Raw genomic sequence first — 17,949 nt, 5'->3', positions numbered from 1 at the left:
TGCTCTGTGCCCGTGGTTGGCCAGGGGCATTCCCTGACTCTCAGGTGACCATAGTGGCTGGCTGAGGTCAAGACACCTTCCTGTGTTCAGAGGTTCCAGAAAGAAAAAGCAGTGGTCAGCAATTGTGGTTTTGCCCTGCACTATTTTTAAAGTTAAAAAAAACAGCAAGTGGAAATTCATTGCCACTCGATAGCTAGGTCAGATTTAGATAAAGTGCGGGCCCAGGGCTGGGGATGGACGGCTGGCGTGACAGGCGAGCTGGAGAGACCCTGCTGCTGGTCCCCGGTCCCCTGAGCCCCGCGGCGCTCACAGCAGTAGGGACCTCACCTCCCGCTGTGGGGAAGACGCAGCCACCTCCTCTGGGCATCTTCACCATGACCTGTGGAGTAGGTTCGTCATCCCCATTCACAGATGAGGAAACCGAGGCCCCAGGTGTCACTCACTTGCCCAAGGTCACTACATCAGCGAGCATCAGGGCTGGGGTTTGAACCTGGTCCTTCTGCCCCCAAAGGCCCCGCTCTTTGCACGACTCTGCGCACCACACCCTCCTGCCGCCCCCAGTTCTCCGTCTTCAACCAAGTGCTTCAAAGTGAGGGCTGAGCCGGCCGTTGGCTTGTTTAACCACTGATTTTCCATGAAGAATGTGGTTTCCTTCAGAAAGATCGATTAAAACAAAGTTCTTGAAGACAGGAAAGTTCTCTGAGTTCCCTCTTGCAATGTCAGTGTAACCCACGCCTTTAACCACTTCCTCACCGTATCAGGGACTCTGGCTTTTGACATCTGTAGAAAACGTAGAACGCATTAGAGGGCCCCATCCTGAAGTCCGCACCTCCTCGCAGCCTCTCTGTGGGCAGAGCAGGCTCAGAGGCCCACCTCATCCTTCTGCACTTTGTCAGCTCAAAGCGCCATTTAGAACATGGGGCTTTAACCTTGAATATCGTGAATGTGTATTAGTGTGTGTGTGTGTGTGTGTGTGTGTGTGTCTTCGTGTGTGTGTGTTTTCCCTTCAGACTGAGCACATTCAGTGGTTCTCAGAAAGGCTGACATTCTCAAGTGTTGGAAGGATAAACCCACGGGCACAGGGACTCCACGTCAGGGTTCAACCATCATGACCTTCACTTGCTGACACCATTGCTGAGCTCCAGGTTGGCTGGCATTGGCTGGCATATTACTTTTATCACTGCTTAGGACTTGCCCTGGTTTGTAGACGCTGAAGCTCAGAGCAAGAGCCCTTGGCTGGAGGTCCACAGCGCCTCTCTGTGCCTGAAACCCCCTCCTCTACAAAATAGGGTGCTAATTCCCCCTGCCTCGTGGGATGGTAGTGAGGCTTAAGTAGATAAATATCTGTCGGATACTGAGGACGCACAGAAACGCTCCATTGAGGTTGGCTCTTGTGATTCTTGGGCATCCCACCGCCCCAGAGGGACCACGTGGATCGATACTTCTGTGTCAAGGCGCCCAGGAGGAAAGGTGCTGAGGAACGTGTGAAGTCAGCCTGCAGACTTGGGGCGGGTCTGGATCACAGAGCTTCTACTTTCGCTGCATTTAGCTTCTGGGATTTGGAGCCTCGACGTTCCGTGTGGACAGGCCCAGCCCCAGGCCCCAGGCAGAGGGCTGCCTGCCCTCTGGGCAGCTGCTTGGCCCAGTACTGCCCTCAGCTCTCTGTCTACCCTCAGGGCGGCCTATTGTCATTGCGGTGCCCGTGCTTTGCCCGTGACCCTCAGTCCTGACCTGAAGCACGAAGACCCCTGGGACGGCTTTCAGGAGGGTCGGTGTCCCCCCCTCTAGACCTCTGTCTGTTGTCTCTTTTACACAGTGGGTAGGAACACAACGACCCAGGGGAGCATGGGCACTGCACTTTACAGTTTCCGGAATGCTTCCTCTGCATTACCTCAACGACCCTCTCAAAGACCTAGAGAGAGCCGCACCTGCTGGTAAACCCATTTCACGTATGAGGAAACCGAGCTCTGTGTTGCTGGTATTTTTAGTTCAGGGTAGGGCCTAAAATGGAAACATACACCATGGAGTCAGCCAGCTCAGTGTCCTCTTTACATTGGAGCAAGGGGGGCAGTTCAGCTCCTGGACACACCTTCTTGTTCTGGATGTGAAAACACACATGGCATCACGTGGGGCTGAGAGCACAGCCCAGGGGTGGGCTGCTGAGACTGAGGTCCTGGCCCTGCCACGCACCAGCTGTACGACGTTGGACAGGATACTGAACCTCTCTGTGCTTTACTTTCCTCCTCTCTAAGATAAGGGCATAAATAATATTTACCTCCCAGGGTTGTGGAGAGGATTTATTGAGTTAATACATGTGAAGTACTTATAAACTGTGGTTGCCAAGCTCCTAGCTCCTGGTATATATTAGGTACTTGATAAGTGAGGATTCTCCCTTTCCTCTTGGAGCCTTAGTTTGCTTGTCGACAGGGCGGGGATGACAGTTGTACCTACCTTGTATTCTGGTTGTGACGATTACATGAGACAAAGCAGAAAAGGTTCTTGGGAGGGGGACCACCTGGCAGGTAGCAGTAAGTGCCTCATGACCAATACTCTCCAGCCCAGCTGCCCCTCATTACAGAGGCTGGTCATAGATCTAGAGCTTTCTACTTTCTGCCCAAGGCCCTGGAGCACAGCAGACTCTGGAGCCCAGCTGTCTGAAGCCACAGGCTGGTTCCACCTCTGATAAGATTTTTGGCCTTGGCCAAGCTACTTAATTTCCCTATTTCTTTCTTTCTGTATTTATAAAATGGAGACAGCAACAGCCGCTAACGTACACATCTCTAATGAGGATCCAATGAGATAAAAAGGCGGAAGCTCTCGAGATAGTCTAAGTCCCCAGTCGACGGCCGTTCTGTTACTATTATTAGTGGCAGCATCACGAGTAATGGTAGCGGTGCCAGCAGTCCAGTCCCAGACCGTCCCTGATTCCATGGTGGGCAGTAGCCCGCGTCTGAGCTGGAGGGAAGGTGTGACCCACAGAGGATGGGCCCCGGGGTCCTACCCTGGTCAAGACCCCCCTCAGCTTACCTCTTCCACCCCTGGCAGAAGACCCAGTTCCACCAACAGTCCAGGCCCGGAGAGCCATGTCCCAGAACCCAGTAACCACCACCTGCATTCTTAGAGAGGAAATGCTCCCAGAGACCTGAAGTTTGTACGGAGACTTACAATGACTTTGATGATAAAATTTACTTTCACAATGACTGTGTTTCCATCACCTTTAAGTGGGCATCTATTTTAAAGTCCAACTCTAGCTTAACTGACCCAGGAAAGCTTGCTCTTTAAGGAGCCCCCAGGAGGTGCTGGTGGGATGTATCCACTTTTGCAGAGTCCTCTTCTCAGGGGACAGTTCTGATATTTGTCCCTGTTCAACCACCATCACCTCTGCCTCAATATACAACTTTAGTTCATAGCCAAGACTGAAGATCACTCGGTCCACTGCTCTCGCTGTTTCTCACAGGTGAGAAACTGAGGCCTAGGGAGACTCACTCAAGAGCTCACAACATGTTGGTATAATATTGATCAGCTCTGACTTCCTAGATGCCTGTGGGTATCCCGGGAAGGGTCCTGGGACTCCTGTACCTAGAGGAAGGATGCAGAGCCCTGATGAGGCCCTGAGGTCTCTGGGCTGAGCAGAGGATGGGAGATGATCTAGACTTTGGGCCCTGAGTCTGCTTTGTCTTCCAGGGAGGCTCCGTGCTCTCCCCCGCCGCTGTCATCAGGCCGGAGAAGGCTCAGCAGCAGGCAGCTGCTTTGGCGAAGGAGGTTGGCTGCCCCACCTCGTCCATCCAAGAGATGGTGTCCTGCCTCCGCCGGGAGCCTGCCCGTGTCCTCAATGACGCCCAGACCAAGGTGGGCACTTGTGTGCGAGTTGGGAGGGACACCCTCTGATCTTTTACAAATGGAAAGCAGGCCAGAAAGGAGACAGGACCCACCCAAGGCCACGCAGTAGGCTGGTGACCAGCTGGAACTGAGTGCATATTTCCAGAACCCCTGTGCCGTGCGTAGGCCACAGGATGCGATGGACCAAGCACAGGTCCTGAGGGTCGGCAGATCTCTCTGCTCATCAGATTTTATCTGTACGATGGGAATAATGATGGGAACCTTATAGAGGAGGAAAAGAAAATGAAGTGACATAGGTAAAGGGTCTTGCTGGAACCCTGGTGGTACCCCGTCAAGCCACAGCGACATGTACTGAGCACTATGGTCACGGCTGCAGTGGAGCGAGGCCAACGTGCCCCCTTAGGCAGGACAGTTGTCTGCTTCCTTCTCCAGCCTATAAAGACCCTGCTCACAGCCGCCAGTCTCTCTGGCTGGCCCTGATATTAACAAAGGGGACTCTAGCGGGAATAACTTGTCATCTGAGCTGACGCTTTAATCCCTTCGGCAATGAGCCTGGACTTGCAGGCGCGGCGCAGGTCTTACCCTCAGCCCCTCCAAATGTGGGCTAATCGGATGGTGGCTACCGCTGATGAACTCCCCTGTCATATCCTGCCCTTGGCCGCCACCTCCTCCTCGATCAATATCTCTTGCTTCACTCACTCAACCACAGGCTCAGGCTTACCCGTTCCTCCCTGTGGATCTGTTGTCACTTTGGTGGGAGGCTCTGGGATGCTCCCCTAGGGACCGACCACTGCTCAGAGCAAGACCCCCCTTCCCGGCGCTGTCGCCTGGTGTCCCGCCTGGCTGTTGTCTGGCCACGTTACTCTTATTTCCCAGTAGAGCTTTGGGTAAATAAGCAGCGCTGGTGTTCATTATGGTTCAGACCCGATTAAGTGAAGCAATGCAATGATGATTCCGGTACCATTTTTATAAAGGACAAAGTCCATATAAATCATGACACCCCTTTGCACCTGATGCAGCTTCTGGCCGTGAGTGGCCCTTTCCACTACTGGGGCCCTGTGGTCAACGGCCAGTACCTCCAAGAAGCTCCAGCCAGAGCACTGCAGAGAGCTCCGCGGGTCAAGGTGGATCTGCTCCTCGGGAGTTCTCAGGACGACGGGCTCATCAGCAGAGCCAAGGCCGTGAAGGTAGGTGGGAGGAGGCCTCAGGCGCCCCTGCGGGCTGCGGCCCAGTGGCTCTGGACCTAAGTCTGACCTTGGTCAAGAGTCATCGACTTACTTGCTTATTTTCAAAACAATCGCTGAAAAACTACATGTGCAAAGGCTCTATAAGAAGTTTGGGAGGTGGTAGGGGTGGGTGGGATTCAGAAATAAGACACCTGCCGAGTTGTGAGCAACACAGACACATCCACAGATTACAGCTGCGGAGGAATCGCCGTGGGAAACTGTCAGCAGGGCTGCCCCAGGAGCTCTGCAGCTTCAGGGCTCCAGGCTGTGGGTACTGCTGCTCCGTGAAAGATGCCTGTCCCACGGAGGCTGGGAGAAGGAGAGGCGTGGGGATGAAGAGAGTCCCGGCAGGGAAACCCAAACACTAGCCTTCCAAGCTTCTGAGCTTCCCAGCCGTCCCAGGAAAGTGTGGACCAGGCCCAGGGCAAGAGCAGCTTCGTGTGTCTTGTTGGAGACGCAGCAAAGTGCGAGGGACTTGTGAGGTCATTTATCTGCCTGAGCAGACACTTCCTGCTCAGACCAGAGAGGCCATCACTCCTCACAGGATGCAGCCACCCAGGAAGAGGTCGAGCACGCTCCCCCCTGGCCCGCCCACCCCTCCTTGTCAAGCTGCTCCTGATGGGTCCTCTAGGTCATCAGCCTGGGATGGTGGCCCCAGCACATGACACAAGGTGAGGACCCACACTCAGCGTAGGGCTCTGTCTGGCTCTATTGAATATAAGGCAGTTTCGTTGGAATGAATCACAACAAAGAAAGAATCATTAATGCACCCCAATGGGGTCTCGCATCCTTTGGATTATGCTATTCCCTTGGGTAATCTACCCCACTTAGGGGAATCTATCTCACAGCAATAAAAGCACCACTTTGACATGAGATATGTATACAAGGGTATTAATCACAGCATTGATTACTGTGGCAAAAACATTGAAAGCAACTCAGATGTCTATGAACAGGGAAATGGTTGACTAGATGAAGATACACACTATTGAATATGACGCAGACGGTGAAAAGAATGAACCAGATACGTCTCTCCTGGCTTGAGGGTGCCTGTAATATGTTGTTAAATGGAAAACAAAAAAATCAGAATGCAGAGGAGCGTGAAATTAACGTAGCATTCGTATATTTAAACCAACCTGTGTATATCTGTAAAATGTAAATGTGTATAATTGTACGTATTTCTGTGTGAAAGAATAGTGCTGCAGAAAGATACACAGCAAGCAATTAACATGGGCGATCCCAGGAGGTGTGGCAATGTGAAAAAGAATAGTATGCATTTAATATTACTAACGTTACTGATATACGTATGAATACATCACATAGGCACATATGTGTGCATATATATGTATATGTATAAATAGAGAGCATTGTGTTGCGTTGTGCGTGTGTGTATTAGGGGGTGGCATAGAGCAGAGCTTAGGTCGCTAACAGCTTCCATCCCGTTGACTCACAGCCATGGAGAAGGAACTTTTGCCCCTGACCCATCTCTACATTTTTCTGCCGAGCGCCCATATATGACTCAGCCCTTTACTTCAAGGGGCTGCAACTTGATTATTGAACCAGACTAACACTCAGGAAACACTGAAACAATGCCATTCTCCACCACTAGCCCTGGGCTTTTCTTCTCTAAAGTAGTGGGTCTTCAAATTCCCACTACTTTGATCAAGCCCGTCATCAGTTAAAAAATAGTAAGCACAGTCATTTGAGTATAAATTATATACATGAGTACTCTTATACTAAGCGTTATAAAAGATTCACAAAAACAAAGAATTATAAAGCAAGAGAAAGAAACGAACGTCCTTACATTTGTGCTGCACTTCCTGCGTGCTGCCCGAGAGAGACGATGCCCTACAGCATGGGCAGCATGGAAAGACATGGCCATCGGCCCTGGACCCTCTTCCATGCAACACCTCATTCCACACTGCCCGTCAGGGGAGGATGTGGAAATCTTTGTGCAGAAGATGCTATATCCTCACAGCTCTGGTTCTTTGGACCATGCGCTGGAAATGCATCCCAGCCATCTCCGACCTTAGAGAGAGAGAAGAACTCCATTCCCGGGAGCCTGGGGAATCATCCTAGAAGCAGGCCCCAGCAGCACGTTCCTATACTCCTCCCACCCCCAGTGGAAGAGCCATCCGTCGGGGCTGGGGGGAGGGGAGCTCTTATTGGCGGTCTTGGTGCTGGGGTTGACCGTAGGGCAGCTCAAGTTTACATTTTCGGGTGATGCCAACCCATTGTAAGAGGATTGTCTGCGGCTGCCTTGGTGTTTCCTGGTCCTCTCCCAGCAGCATCTTGGGAGTTTCCCAACTCTGCCCTGAATTTCTGAACCCCCTCCAGCAGGGAACCTGCATCCAGAGGACTGGAAGCCCTCCTCAACAATGCATTGAGTTTCCCTCTGAGGCTTTCAAGGAGACGTTTCCTTGGTCCGCTTGCAAAGGAAGATCGTGTCTGCTGACAGAGCTCACTGCCTGCAGCAGGAAGGAGATGGGTGGGAGAGCGTGCCCTCAAGTCCAGGCACCAGAATAGGGAACCGGCTGACTATTCCTGTCTGACTTCCCTTCTCCATTTATTCTCCTTTGAACAGGCGCTAGTGCAGTCGTTGGGTGGTTCTTGTGAGCCTGCATCCCGCTGGGAACCCACCTAGGTGCTGACTGCTGTGGACAGTTGGGAGAAGCAGGGATGCAGTAACAGTCGGGTTTGAGGCCAAGTCCACACTTGCAGTGCCATTACATGCCGGCATCTCCTGAACGTGTACCTGCAGCCCCACTCTGTACCTCCCGCCTGGGCTTTTCCCTTGAACTCTAGACCTTGTTAGCGCAGGGTCTACTTGACGTCTTCACTTAGATGTCTCGTCACTTCTCAGTCTTAACACGGCCAGAATGAATTGCTGATTCCACTTATGTCCCCACCCCCAACCAGCTTGTGCCCCCGCTGTCCTCACCACCTCAGTAAACAGCAACCCAGACTCCAAACCTCTCTCTCTGCCTACCAGCATTCCATCAGCGCGTCTATCTTCAAGATGTTTCCAACCCCCTCTCCGCACCTCTTCTGCCACCACCCTGATGCTTGCCATCATCTTTCTCCGGGAGCTTTGCAATGGCCCCCAACAATCTCCCTGCTTCTGGCTTTGCCCCCTTTGCTCTATGAGAGCCACAGGGGCTGGAGTAATCCCTTTATGGTGTAAGTCAGATCACATCACTCCTCTTCTTAAAGCCGTCCAGTGGCCTCAGCTCATGCAGAGGAAAAGCCACAGTCCTTAATGCCCACTATCTGACGTGGCCACTGTTTGTCCTCTGACCTCGTTCCTGCTGCCCGCCTCCTCCCGCTGACTGTGCTTCAGCCTAACCGGTCCCTGTGGTGTTCCTCAAGTCTGCTGAGCACGCTCCCACCTTAGGGTCTTGGCACTTTCTGTTCCCCCTTCTAGAATGTTCTTCCCCAGGTACCTCATTCCCTCACTTCCTTCAGGGTCTGCTTCTTTGGAGAGAACATCCTGGACCACTCTGGTGCAAAAGGCATCCACACCCCCAGCACCCTCTCTCCCCTTTATCCTGCCCCCCGTCCTCAGCACTTGTTCCCCTTGACATGTTCTATATTCGTCTACTCTGTTTCTTCCTCCTCTGGAATGTGAGCCCCAGGAGCTCTGAGACTTTATCTATTTTGCTTTCTGCTATATCTGTGGTGCCTACAAAAGTGGCTGGCACACAGTAAGTGCTCAATGAATCTTTATTCAATGGAAAGAATGAAATTATGGATCTGACCTAGGAGTCTTCAAGGAGATCACTTGTTCCCAAACGACCCTATGGATCAGGGATTATTATCACTAACGCTCAGATGGGAAACCAGTTCAGAGAGAAGCCAGAATTCAACTCCAAAGGCACCCTTTTTCCATCCCAGCCCTCTGGGAAAAGCCAGGCCTTCCCTCCACGAGCTTGTCGTCCAACAATGACAGCATATGCCGGGTGAGCACAAACCCAGCTAGAATCAGGGCGCCTCGGTGCAAAGGGCTTTGCAGTTGCACCCACATTCTTCTTTTATCTCAGCCATAATGCTATGAGCTCCATACCCACGAACCAACATTTAACACCATTGTACGGAGGGAGAAATAAGTTTCGAGAGGTTTAATGATTGTCCCAAGGTCTACTAGCTAGTCATTTGCAAAGCCAAGTCTCCACTGAAGGTCCTCTGGCTCCAACTGGGGGCGCTTTGTGTGCTAAACTCTAGGACAGGGATGGAAATGCACTAGCACCACCTACACCACCCTACAGCCAGATCATAGCCCAGAGGAATAATCCTCAGAATCATGCCCAACACAGAAATGCCATGGAGTAGCGTGGACACCCAAGTGGGAACCGAGCTACCAGCTGCCCTCTGGAGGTGGTATTGAAGTTCCTCTTTTATTTCCAAACATTCTGTTCACCCGTGCCCTCCGGGTTGCCTTCCCTTCCTCAGCCTGCTCGTGACCTGTATTCAGCGTTGGGTTGTGGGTTTCTCCATTTCCACCTGGAAGGCTCCATAGCACCTGAGTCCAGCTGCCATTAGCCAAGGAGAAACCCAGGATGGCACATTCCTGAGGGCCTCCATCCCAGCGATTCCTTTCCCGAATCCTCTGTCCATCCATATGGGCCGAGCCCTTCCCACCCTGTCTGTGCTGAGAAGCAGAACATACCTGCAACTGTAGAAAATTTCCACATCCGCCTAGAACAGGGTCTCAAGTTGGTTTTCCCAACACAGAGACCTATTCATTTAGTCATGGGGATACTTCACAAGGTCACTTACTATGTGCCAGATGCTGTGCTAGGTGTCTGGGGGCATCAATACAAATTAAATCCTGCCCTCGGGGAGCTCAGTCAAGTAACGAAATAGAAAATGGGCAAAAGTAAGTAACTAAAATGCAGTTTGATACACGCTATTTGGAGAGATGGTCGTCCTACTGTAGGACCTCAGGGCAGTTAGGGAAGGGGGGTCACTGGACCGACAGTGGCACTGCCAGCAGTAGTGACCCAGTGACGAAGGAACTGACCAGGACCCTGTTCCCCCAGCTGTCTGTCAACGGAGCGGGGAGAGTGCCCTGGGTGTCCATGGATTGTAATCAGGGGTATTTGAGTTCTCCAGAGCCTGAGCCTCAGTTTCCCTATCTGTAAAATCGGGAGATTATTAGTACATATCCTCATAAAGATATTGAAGGAAATCATACATGCAGCAATGTCTGGAAAATACCATGTGCTCGATAAATATTAGTTTTTCACTTAATTCTTTAACTGCACTACTATGGTCAGCATCCAAAGCTATTGTCCCCCGTCCAGAGGAGAACCCCGAGAAAGCAGGAATACAGAGGACACACAATCACTAAATCACCTCGCCTGACCTGGGCCAATTTTCCAAATCCTGGCAGACGCACACACATGCTTTCTCCTCATGCCACCCTGCATCAGTACCATCCGGAGCCCAGCCCACAAACACACACCACCCAGCTCCCTGGGGTAAGCCACAGGAGGGGCAGACGTCCCTCCCACCCCAAGTGAGCCCCCGGACTCACGCGTCCATCACATCAGCGGAGACCCACTAAATTCCCGCAGCCCAAAGAGGTTGGGTAGGGCTTCCAGAGATTCCACGTGAACACCCTCACCCACTTACCATCCCAAGCCATCTATGGCCCACCCAAGGAGTCTTAATGATACCAGCAAAGTTAACCACATACCCGCGGAACATCAGCGCTGCCTGAGATGCCTGGAAAGGCTCTGTTCGCAGAGAACGATCTTATTTTCTGAAGTAGCAGCTTTCCGTTGAAATTCTTCATCATTTGCCATGGTGGGGATTTTTCCCTCTCTTCTCTCTCCCTCCCTCCCTCTCTCTCTCTCTCTCTCCCCCTAACTGGTGAAACTGACAGTCTGCCTACATTAACCGGGCATTAATTTGCATGATCAAAAGCAGATTTGTTCCAAGAGGCGATGCTCTGCCTTCTCCTCCAAAGCACAGCCATCTCCAAGGAAGGCGAGAAAAATCAGAATCGCTGCCGCTGAGGTGCCCCTGAGCTTGGCCAGGAGTTGGCCTCACCCAGGAGCAGGTGGGATGGGGGCCCTGCGGAGAGTAGGGAGGGGGAGGGCAGCCCGCCTGAGAGTTAGAAAGTGGCACCTGGCAGCCCCAGGCGCTGGCACGAGCTCCAGCCTGGGAAAATCAAGCCTTTGGTGACAGATTATAGCAGAGGACGGTACAGGAGTCCCAGGGAAGTACATGGATTTCCTGCGGAGAGGGGCTGCTGCACCGAATTCCCCAGCCCTTTGGGGTCGGGTGGTTCGAGGATCCCAACCCCGGGCATCGTGAGGCTCTCTGGAGAGCCCAGGACCTGGAATCAGAAAAATGGGTCACAATTCCTTGCTTTAGCCATGCAATTCAGGCAGGTTGCCTAACCAGTTGGAGCTGCCTTCTCTTTAGGCTTTGAATGGGCACAGGGAGACCAGCCCTGCAGTTATGAGAGGACTTCTAGGTGAAGGAGACAGTACCCAACCCCTGGGAACCACGCTGGGACCCCTCCACGCCAGCGCTGTAGCCACCTGGCCCTCAGAGTGGTCACGCACACACGGCACCTTGTCTGAGTGTCCCCCGGCCCTGATGCTTGGGGTTATCATTCTCAGTGCAGAGGAAGCCAGGGATTGGCGGGGTTGACTTGTCCCCCCAGAACAGTAAAAGTATTTTCTGACTGTGCAGGTAAAAGATGAATTAGACTGGATTCATTCTTATATATCCATTATTATCATATTTATTTTTTCTTCTGATTTTAAATTAAAAGGAACGTTTTATCGTGTGCCCCTGCAATGATGGTGAGGTCTGGACACCGGGCCTGCTGGATGGTGGAGAGATTGGCCCCTTGTCCCGTCACATCCACACCCAGTGGTCGGGGCGGGAACGGTCCCGAGTTGATCCGTGCATGCAGCCAACACATACTCATTGAGGGCTCTCCTCCAGGCTGGGGGGAAAGTTGTAACCTGAACAGATAAGGCTCCTGGCTCATGGAGTTTCTCTTCTCGGGAGAGGACACAGACAGGGATGCGTAAGCAGAGAAAGTAAGAGTTTCAGATCTTGAAGAGTGCTCTGAAGGAAAGTGTAACGGGAGAGGAAGTGATGCAACGGGGGAAAGCACTTTTGTACGGAGTTCAGGGAGGTGGTTTCTGGTTCTCAGTGATGAGAAGGGCCAGCTGTGGGGCGAGTGAGGCGAGGGGCCAGTGCAAAGGGCTGAGGCAGTGCTGGTTTGGGGGACACAGAAGGCCAGGTGCTGGGAAACCCAGTGGATGATGGAGGAGGCAGTAGGAGAGGAAGGCAGATGTGTTGCAGGGACCTGTTAGGTCATCAGAAAAGTGACTTATTCTACTTGCAGGGGGCAGTTATCAGAAAGTTTTAAGTTAGAGAATGATCGTACTGATTCATCTTTTTTTTTCTTTTTTCTTTAGTAATCAGGAAAATTCACTTTATTATTATTTTTTAAATAGTTTTACCATACAGATACAACATTGTAAATCAACTATGCTGATTCATCTTTTTAAAGAGCATTCTGGCAGCTCTATGGAAAATTGACTATGGAAGGGTAACAAAGGAAGTAGAGACCAGACTGAGGTCCATTGCAAGGTCCAGGGAGCAAGCTGCCATGTTAAATGAAGGTTAATGGTGAGAATTGCCCAGATTTGGGATATATCTTAGATTGGCAGCTGAGTAGATGAGTTGGGAGTTCAAGAGAGAGTTCAGAGCTATAGATATGGCTTTGGAGGAAAACCAGGAAACTATGATGTCACAGAAAGCCAAGAAAAGAACGTTTTTCTGAAAGGAAGCCGAGGTCAAGTGTACAACGTCATTGGAAGTGGTGTGAGTTGAGTGCAGAGATCTGACCCCTGGACCTGACAGAATGTAGGTCCTGGGCGCCCTTGGTAAGGGCCATTTCAGTGGGGTTAGTGGAAGGCCTGACTGATCAGAGTAGGCTGAGGGGAGAGTAAGGAAGTGGTCATGTGCTTCCCAAACTCACCCTCTTTCCACTGTACCTCCATCTCCACTGGACACCAACCCTCAGCCAGGTTTCATGACCACTTCATTCATTGCCACATTACCTCTGCGACCTTACCAGGCTGTCCCATGGCAAGATCTGTGTCATGTTCATTTCAAATCCTCAGTTGCTGGCCAACAGTATGTCTTTCATTTATGCCCATTAAGTGAAAGAGTATTTGTGTCTCCACCTACCTCAGAGCTCTAGAGAATTCTGGGGGCATTTGTTCATTCATTCATCCTTTCAGAGTTCACCCAATTGCCTTTGGAGATGCTGCCCCAGGTCTCTCTCTTCTCAAACTTACGAAGTCATAACCATTTTGCATACTATCTTCCATGTACAAAGCACTCCTCCTGCGGTCCCCACTCCCCAGAGACCATTGTCAGTGCTTCTGTCCCAGGGTGGGAAGGAGAGGAGGAGGGAAGGAGCCCCGATGGGGCAGTAGGAGTCGACAGGAGGAGTGTGTTGAGATGTCCTCAGGAGGAGACTCAACAGGACCGTGGTACAGCAGAGCACTGGGGAAGATGAGGAAGTGGGAGGAGTCTGGAAACATCTCTTTTCTAATCAGGTCACTGGGTACTGGTCTTCATCACTGAGGTTGGGAAAATAGGAGGGGAAGAAGGTTCTGGAGGTGAGGAAGCACACATAGGCTGGAGAGAGATTTAGGAATCGTCAACTTAAAGATCACTGTTGAAACAAAGGGAGGAAATGGTACCACCTCATGAGCATGTGTGGACAGAAGGGGATGTGAAAGGGCAGGGGTGGCAACTGGGGGGGGTGGCGACATCAGCATTTAAAGTGGGCAAGACAGCCAGGTGGCGGGGAGGTTCAGAAATGAGCCCGAGATGGAGAATTTTATGGAAAAGGAGATGGGGAGGGTCACCAAGTCCAGGCAAGAAAGAGCCCCAGGCTGGGATGGTGAGCTGCGCCGGCATTGGCGCTGACCATCAGCGACCTTGGCAAGCATGGAGATGGGGGAGTCGAGGGGCCAGGTAGCTGTGGGGTGAGGGGTGAACTCCCTGTGCTGGGAACGCCAAGGTGGGCAGACAGACACCTTGGCTGGCGTTTCGCTCTGGGTGGCGGTAGGAGTCATGGAGAGTTGCACATCGCATGTTCTAAGAGGGGGGAGATTTACCCAGTGACGTCGCTGAACAAGCAGAGGGGAGGGTCCCTAGAGCGCCGGGCAGTGAGGCATCAGCCTCAGAGGGAAGGAGTGTCCCTTGGTCCAAGAAGAGGGAGGGGATTCGGAGAGTCCCTGAGAGTAGAGGATGGTGTGGGTGTATGGAGAGCTCTGAGGATCACCTTGGGGTTCCGAACAGCCTCGTGGGACCCACATGGCAGAAGAGAGGCAGTAAGAAGCAGCAGCTCCTGGGCTCCCTCCTGGGGCCCTGCAGAGCCCACACCCAACACCCGCTTCCCTCCAGTCTCAGCTCTGCTGTCCTCCACAAGGTCCGAGGCCCATCTCATGAGCCCATTTACGATTTCAACCCTCACCAGCCAGCACCCTGTGCTCTCCCCAACCCTGCTTGTTCGCTTGTGCCATAGTGATCACCACCGAACCTCCTCTGTTACAAAGATTTGTCCTGTGCCATCCCTCCCCCGAACTCGACTAAAAGGCCCCAAAGGGCCAAGAACATGGGCTGTACGGTTCCCCGATGTACCCCAGATGCCTGGAGCTGCTCCTGGCACATGCAGGCGCTTGACAGAAATTTGTTGACTGAACAGTGACTTGAAGATAAAGACCCTGCAGCAACGTGGCTGTCATCCTGTTTCTCAAACTTGGGGTGATCACAAGGACACCTACTTTTAATAATTTACTAACCAGAGGGGAGAGAGAAGTAATATCTACTGTCACCCATTTGATAATAATTAATTTTCTTTTGATTCTAACATCAGCCCCAGGCACAGAGAGGGGTATTCAGTGAACGAACTAACTGACCAGCAATGAGTCTTCTGAGGTTGCCTGCGGAGCCAGGTCCGAACCCCACACTCAGTCCCCTAGGTCACAGGCATCCAAGGTGACTGTGGACCCCTCCACAGTCGCTAAATGTTTCCCAGGGCTCTAACTTTTCTATGGGAGGTGTTAAGGGCGGTCCTTTAAAACTGCGCACCGCACCTGTGCCAATTCTTGATTGCCCTTAATGAGACCAGGCCCAGCAAACCCGCCTCTGAGGCACGTCTTGCCTGTCATTACAGCTTGTGGCTTCGGCCCTGGCTTGGCAGTCACGTGGTAGCCACATCCCTCCCGCTGCCTCTCTAATTAAACCAGCAACAGCATCTGTGCTTCTGTCCTCGCCAAGAAGGAAGAGACCTGGATCTTCCTGAAAACGGGCCCCTTCGCATCCCCACGCGCCCCCCCGGGGGCTCAGATCCGCACTCCAGCCGTCTCTTCAAAATACTGACTGTAGATGCAGCCACGGCCCAGCTTGTCTCAGGGGCTCAGATCCCCTCAGAATGGGAAACGAATCGCAATCTTGTGGAAGCAGAACCTGGGCCCCTCCCTTTAGCATTCTAGCCATGGAATTGTTCAGATTGTTGGAGGTACTTCTAGCAAGGCCCAGGGCTTGGTGCCCTGCTGCTCCTAAAAGGTGCATGTTATGGAAAGAGTTTCCGCAGCACCCGTGAAGGAGGCTCTGTCCTTTGGGTGAGGTCAGTCATTTTCTAGCAGTGATCCGGAAGAGGAGTTCCCAAGGATCTGGACCCACAGCCAGCAGGACCAGCCTGGATCAGGCCTGGCTCTAAAGCATGGGCTCCCCTGGGCCAGCTGAGCTGCAGACACCTAGCCACCGACATCATGCTAAGAGTGTGTAGGTGTCATCTCATTTAACCTCAGGACAGTTTTATGAAGAGGGTAATATTATTGTGCCCATTGTACAGAGGAGAAAACAAAGGCAGAGAGGGATTCAGTAAGTTGCCCAAGGTCACATAACTAATACGTAGCAAAGCTGGCATCCAAGCCCAGGTCTTTCCAGCTCTGGGATTTGTATCTAGGAGGTTTTACTTTGGACTTGCAGCCTCACCTGTGTTATCTCTATGAAGGTCAGTGTCTCTTCCATTCATTTGTCCAACACTTATTTCCTGGGCACCCGCTAGAGCCCTGCGTGCCCCTCTGCTGCTTCGTAGTTCTGGAACACTAGGCGTTAAACTGACAATAACAGCACCTGGGGATTCAGCGCAGCATCTTGAAGCACCCCAGGGGCCCCTGCCTGCGCCTGGGACAGGGCAATAGTAATCGCTCACCGCTACTGACCATGTGTGCCCAGAGCTGTGCTAAGCCCCTTATATGCAGGTTTCACTGGAATTTGGCAATGATTCTATGCAACTGCCCAACTCATATGGTGATTTTGATACCTCAGTGAAATACACATGCTAAATGTTTGGCAATAATTGGAGTTATGCGAATGGTGACTAATATAATTTTTGTGATAAAATATTCCAAAAACTCAGAACATAACAGGGAATAACATAATGCAGGTTTCCCCCTAAACTATTAGTAGGCTGTGAAGTCAATTAAGTAGATTTCAGGCAGGCATTTTTGAATAGACTAGATTAGACTAGAATAGAATAGAATGGAAGCTATCAGATATATCATGTATGTTAACAGCCATGAGTATGAATGTTGTTCGTGAACGTTACTACAGGCATTGAGGGTGAGTGTGTGTGTGTGAATTCTGCATGTATAAAATGTCTTTTTTATTATAGATCATGGTCAGAAATATTTGATATAAAAAACACTGATATAAGAAACATCACTATTCAGATTTAACAGATATTAATATTTTGCCACATTTGCTTCAGATCTTTTTCCAAGAAATAACCCGTTATAGATAGATAACAAAGATAGATAGATAGAATATAGATAGAATTCAAATGAAGCCCTTTTTGCACACCTGTCCCTGTCTCCTTTCCTCATCTCTCCTGAAGCTGGTGTGTGGCCACCAGCAAACGTGCCTCTGCTCAGTGATTCCAGCCACTGGTCCAGCCTCTTGGTGAGCCAGGCTGAAGGCAGTCCAACCCAGAACCCCAGGATGTGCTGAAAGAGTGTCTCGGACGGAAGGGGTCACTTACTGATCATACCCACTCCTTGAATTCTAATCACAGTTCCTGTGTGCTTGGTAATGTTTAGAAAAACAATTTAAACATGTCAGGATATCCTGATAAGCACATGTCAGTGTTGAAATAAGAGCCTAGAAATATGTAAACACACATCCTAGGACCGTACAAGGGCCGAGGGGTCTGGATCTCTGACACCAGAGCTGCGTCACTGATACTCCCTCCCCACCCCTTGTCTTCAGAAATGAGGAAACTGAGTCCTGAGGGGATGACATGGCCTCCCCAGACTCTCCCAGGCAGACAGGATAAGAAAGGAAGGAAGGGGGAGGAGGAAGACAAATACCATATGATTTCACTCATATGGGAAGCAAACAAATGAACAAACCAAACCAAGCAAAAATAAACACGTAGCTACAGAGTAGTGGTGACCAGGGCAGGAGGGTTGGGGCGAGGGCAAAATGTGTAAAAGGGATTAACTTCAGTTTCATTTACTGACTCAAGTGTGCGTGACCAGACGGAAACTGAACCTTTGGTGGTGAGTGTGCTGTAGGCTACACAGAAGTAGGAACGGAATGTTGGACACATCAAACTTATATAATGTCATAAGCCAATGTTACCTCGATTTAAAAATAAATCTTAAAAAAGAAGAGAGAAAAAAGAGACTGAGGAAGAAAGAAAAAGGAGGAAAGAAGGAAGGAAGGAAAGGAGGGAGGGAGGGAGGGAGAAAGAGTTATCTCCATCTGGACACACATCCCACAGAGCTCCCTGCCTTCCCTGCCCATCCTATATAAAACAGCCCTGCCC

The 17,949-nt window shown here is 51.2% G+C and overlaps 1 protein-coding gene across 1 annotated transcript in view; it reads left to right on the top strand.

The window, feature by feature from the left end:
* Window positions 1–233: 233 nt before the first annotated feature.
* The window catches only part of LOC149746907 (thyroglobulin-like), a 36,606-nt gene continuing 18,890 nt past the window's right edge, over window positions 234–17,949 (top strand). The window contains exons 1-3 of the mRNA XM_089899197.1: window positions 234–386; window positions 3,685–3,849; window positions 4,860–5,027. Coding sequence (XP_089755323.1) covers window positions 234–386; window positions 3,685–3,849; window positions 4,860–5,027 — 486 coding nt within the window. The remainder of the gene's footprint in view (window positions 387–3,684; window positions 3,850–4,859; window positions 5,028–17,949) is intronic.

Source organism: Delphinapterus leucas, chromosome 17 (genome assembly GCF_059928025.1).
Source record: "Delphinapterus leucas isolate spDelLeu-1000000601 "Yukka" chromosome 17, BTC_Dleu_Yukka2, whole genome shotgun sequence".
NCBI classification, from domain to species: Eukaryota; Metazoa; Chordata; class Mammalia; order Artiodactyla; family Monodontidae; genus Delphinapterus; species Delphinapterus leucas.
This window is presented reverse-complemented; position numbering and strand designations above follow the sequence as displayed.